The 3,820-nt window shown below is 36.0% G+C and overlaps 1 protein-coding gene across 1 annotated transcript; it reads right to left on the bottom strand.

Annotated features, from left to right (window-relative positions):
• Positions 1–279: 279 nt before the first annotated feature.
• Positions 280–3,613, bottom strand: LOC122322946 (extracellular calcium-sensing receptor-like). The gene is made up of 6 exons (XM_043216555.1): positions 3,405–3,613; positions 2,979–3,267; positions 2,144–2,899; positions 1,647–1,874; positions 1,369–1,492; positions 280–1,190 (listed from the first exon to the last, which is right to left on the bottom strand). The coding sequence occupies exons 1-6, from the start codon at positions 3,611–3,613 to the stop codon at positions 280–282; spliced, it is 2,517 nt and encodes an 838-aa protein (XP_043072490.1).
• Positions 3,614–3,820: the final 207 nt, after the last annotated feature.

Genomic DNA, 3,820 nt, shown 5'->3' with positions numbered 1-3,820 from the left:
TAGCCAAATACACAACATAATGACCTTTAAAATAGCATCATATGACCCCTTTAACATCATAATTGTTCACATAAAGCCCTTCTTTTTTTAGAAAGAGCCATAACATACATATTTCATTAATTATGTTTTGTATGTTATGTTTTATGAGCTTCAATAAGTTATACCACACAACAAATGCAATTACCACACTAATATAATAAACTACAGGGTCAATCACTACAATATTATAATGCCAATATCAGTTTATTATTCATTCATTATTTATTTATTTATATTACATTAACACCTTTGTTGATTTTTGCCCATCATATTTTGTTTTGTATTTTTTTCAGGCTTGAACATAATTACATAACATTTTGGTGCAAATATACATAATAACAAACCAAAGCTTGATGCTAAAATAGCAAATATCTCCACAGCTACAGTAAGTTTTCCAGGAGTACTGACATATGATGGGATAAATGTGATCCATACAGCACAAAATATGAGCATACTGAAAGTGATGAATTTGGCTTCATTGAAGTTATCAGGAAGCTTACGAGCTAGAAAAGCCAGAATGAAACACATAACAGCCAATAGGCCAATATAACCTAGAACAGCACAGAAACCTATAGTAGAACCCAAACTGCACTCAAGAATGATCTTTTCCTTATAATATTTAAGATTTTTAATAGGAAATGGGGGAGATAGTGTTAACCACAGCACACAGATAAGAACCTGTATAAGTGTAAAGGCAACAACACTGAATCGTTGTTGGGCAGGCCCAAACCATTTCATGACATCACTTCCTGGAAGTGTAGCTCTGAAGGCCATTAACACCACTATTGTTTTCCCCAGAACACAGGAGATACAGAGAACAAAAGTGATTCCAAATGCTGTGTGACGCAACATACAGGACCACTCAGTGGGCCGACCAATGAAAGTAAGAGAACAGAGAAAACACAGAGTCAATGAAAAGAGCAGCAGGAAGCTCAGCTCTGAGTTGTTGGCTTTTACTATGGGGGTGTCTTTTTTACTGTAAAACAGAAAGGCCACTAGCACAGTTAATCCTGCTCCAAACAATGAGAAAAAAACTAAAACTATGCCCATAACTTCTGTGAATGACAGAAACTCTACAGTCTTTAAGACACATTTATTTTTCTCAGCATTAGACCAGTATTCCCCTGGACACTGCTTGCAGTTATTTGAATCTGGAAAGAAAGTGATGTTTACTGTAGTTATAGTTTATTATTATTATATTATTATTTTGTAAATTATTTACTTATGTAACTTCTTTGATTAAAAACTGCATCCTGAAGAGTAAAATAAGAACACAAAAAGAGCAACAAACCAGTTTTCTTTGAAACTGTGAGATGGACATTATGTTACCTGTCTCATTACTGATTTCTCCTTCTGCACATGGAATACAGTCATAACAGCAGACAGGTCTTCCTTTCTGTGCAGCCTTCCTAGTGCCTGGAGGACAGCTCTCACTGCACACAGACCTTGGTTTCTGCATTGAGAAATGCATTATACATGCAATGTAATGCTAGTTAATGTTACGAAGTTCATGTATTACAAAGAATTGTCCTTTTTCTCTAGAAATTCAGGCATTTAATTTTCAAGTGGTTCATGTCACCTTAGCTTCTTCCCAACCAAGTATTTACCTTCAGCTGTCCTCCAGCCCAGATTATGTTTTCAGTGTTAACAACAAAGCGCTGGTCAGGAGGCAGCGAGACATCATAGTATCCTACTGGTTTAAATTGGATTGATCCATCCAAGTCCTGCTGCCAGTTCACAACTTCATACTGGGCTACTGTTGCACCAGTGCTATCAAACCACACATGATCTCCAAATTTTACAGTGAAATGTACTTTTTTTAGAGCCTCAACTACCTAACAAAAAGACATGATCATTTAGGTATTTTAAGGCAAGTGACACTTCACCAGTTGATTTACTGAATTAAGAATTAAAATTTAAGAAATTTGCATTTTTTTTTATATATGAATAAAATGTATACAGGAAAGCAGGAAAATTATATATGTAAATTTAGATTTTAATAAGTGCTACCTAATTAGAGATTGCAGGATCAACGCAGGAGAAAAATCTACAGATGTAAACTAATAATGTATCCCCCCTCCCTGTTTCTGTCTCTCTTTTTTACCTGCTGTGGGTGTATTATCAGGTCCTTCTTACAGCCTTCTGGTTCTTTGCACTTGAGTAGACTGTGTAGTGAATGAGCCACAGCATAAACTGCTTTATAGACGTTGCTTGCATATCTTTGTTCAGGCACATCTTCGTTGTAATTTTTCAGCACAAGCAGATCCTTATATTTGGTGCAATTTAATTTCAGTTGAGAAAAATTCCCCTCAGTTTGTGAGCAAGGAAAAGCCGAGTCCCAAAATGTTTTTATTACGTAATCTGAAAATCCTTCAGTATTGATTTTTCTCACTGCAAATCCCAGTGAGCCTCCCAGCACACGGAAACTGTTTGGAGTTATCAAACTTTTTGCAGTTGTCCATGCATCCACACCAATTATTTGCAGGCCTGTAATGTTCTGAATACTAAGTTGCTCAAGAAGATTGACCATCTCAACACGGGAAAGAAATGCAACAACCACTTTTGTGCTGCTTTTTTTCATAGTCTCTACGACTTTTTGGAGTTTTTCAGGTTCTGTACGATAGAATTTCACAGAGTACTCCACACAAATCCCCTCTTCCTGAGCTGTTAGCAGAAATTTTGCCATTCCATTGTTTCCATAGTCATTGTCACTGTTCACAGCTCCCACCCAAGACCAGCCAAAGTATTTCACTATGTATGCGAGAGCTCTGCTCTGATGATAATCACTAGCAATAGTCCTGAAGAATGAGGGGTAATCTTTCCTGTTGCTAAGACACTCACATGTAGCTGAGTGACTTATCTGAAATAAAAAAATTGTGATGCAGTGAAACAGTCATCAATATGGTAATATGAGAAGCATGATTATGTTTGCTGCTTACCACTGGAATTTTAAAAGGTCCTGTAGTTCTGGACAGAATCACTGTGGCAGAAGACTCTGTTTCTCCTATAATAGCATGTATAGGAGACTGTCCATTGCATCGGTTTCCTGATGCAAACTCCTGATCATTCAGCAATGCCATAGTTGCACTCATAGAAGACAGTCTTGAACCACAGCTATCATAGATTTTGTAACCAATAGAAACATTTGGAAGTAATTGTTCGTTTCTGTTAATCTCTTCAATGGCAAATATCATGATTTGTGCCATTCGGAAATCTCTCAGATTCACACTATGGTAGTATAGATTTTTTGGTACTTTGGTTATAAAGTCAGTATATATGGTTTTAAATGATATATTTTTATTAAAAATCATATTGAATACTTTATCTAATATTATGTTTCTCAAATAGGTTATAATGTAACAAACCTGGAGCATGATAGAAGCTGAGGTTTTTGTATAAAATCAAATGAAGGTAGAATTTCAACACTACTGATTGAAAACAGTCCTCCAATAGTTACGTCCCCATCCTTGGAAAGCAGTGCATTTTTAGGATCTCCAATTTTTTGACAAGGACCATCTTCTGCCTTTGCATAAGGCTTATGGAAACACAGGAGGATATAAAGAAAGAGAAGCATCCCAGAGATTGAACTCCACTGTGACTGTCAAATGCAAACACACATTATATGCACTTTTATAGACATAATTAATATGGATGAATGATTGAGAATGTAACCAATGAGCTCATAGGGTAGGGCAAGAGTCAGGTCTTGTAGGATTAAGCCACCAAATCGCTATTCCTTCTATTCTCATACATTTTAATGAATTAATATTGAATTGAACAT

This window comes from Puntigrus tetrazona, chromosome 18, assembly GCF_018831695.1.
Source record: "Puntigrus tetrazona isolate hp1 chromosome 18, ASM1883169v1, whole genome shotgun sequence".
NCBI lineage: Eukaryota > Metazoa > Chordata > Actinopteri > Cypriniformes > Cyprinidae > Puntigrus > Puntigrus tetrazona.
Note: the sequence above shows the minus strand (reverse complement) of the source record. Positions and strands in the feature narration are given on the sequence as shown.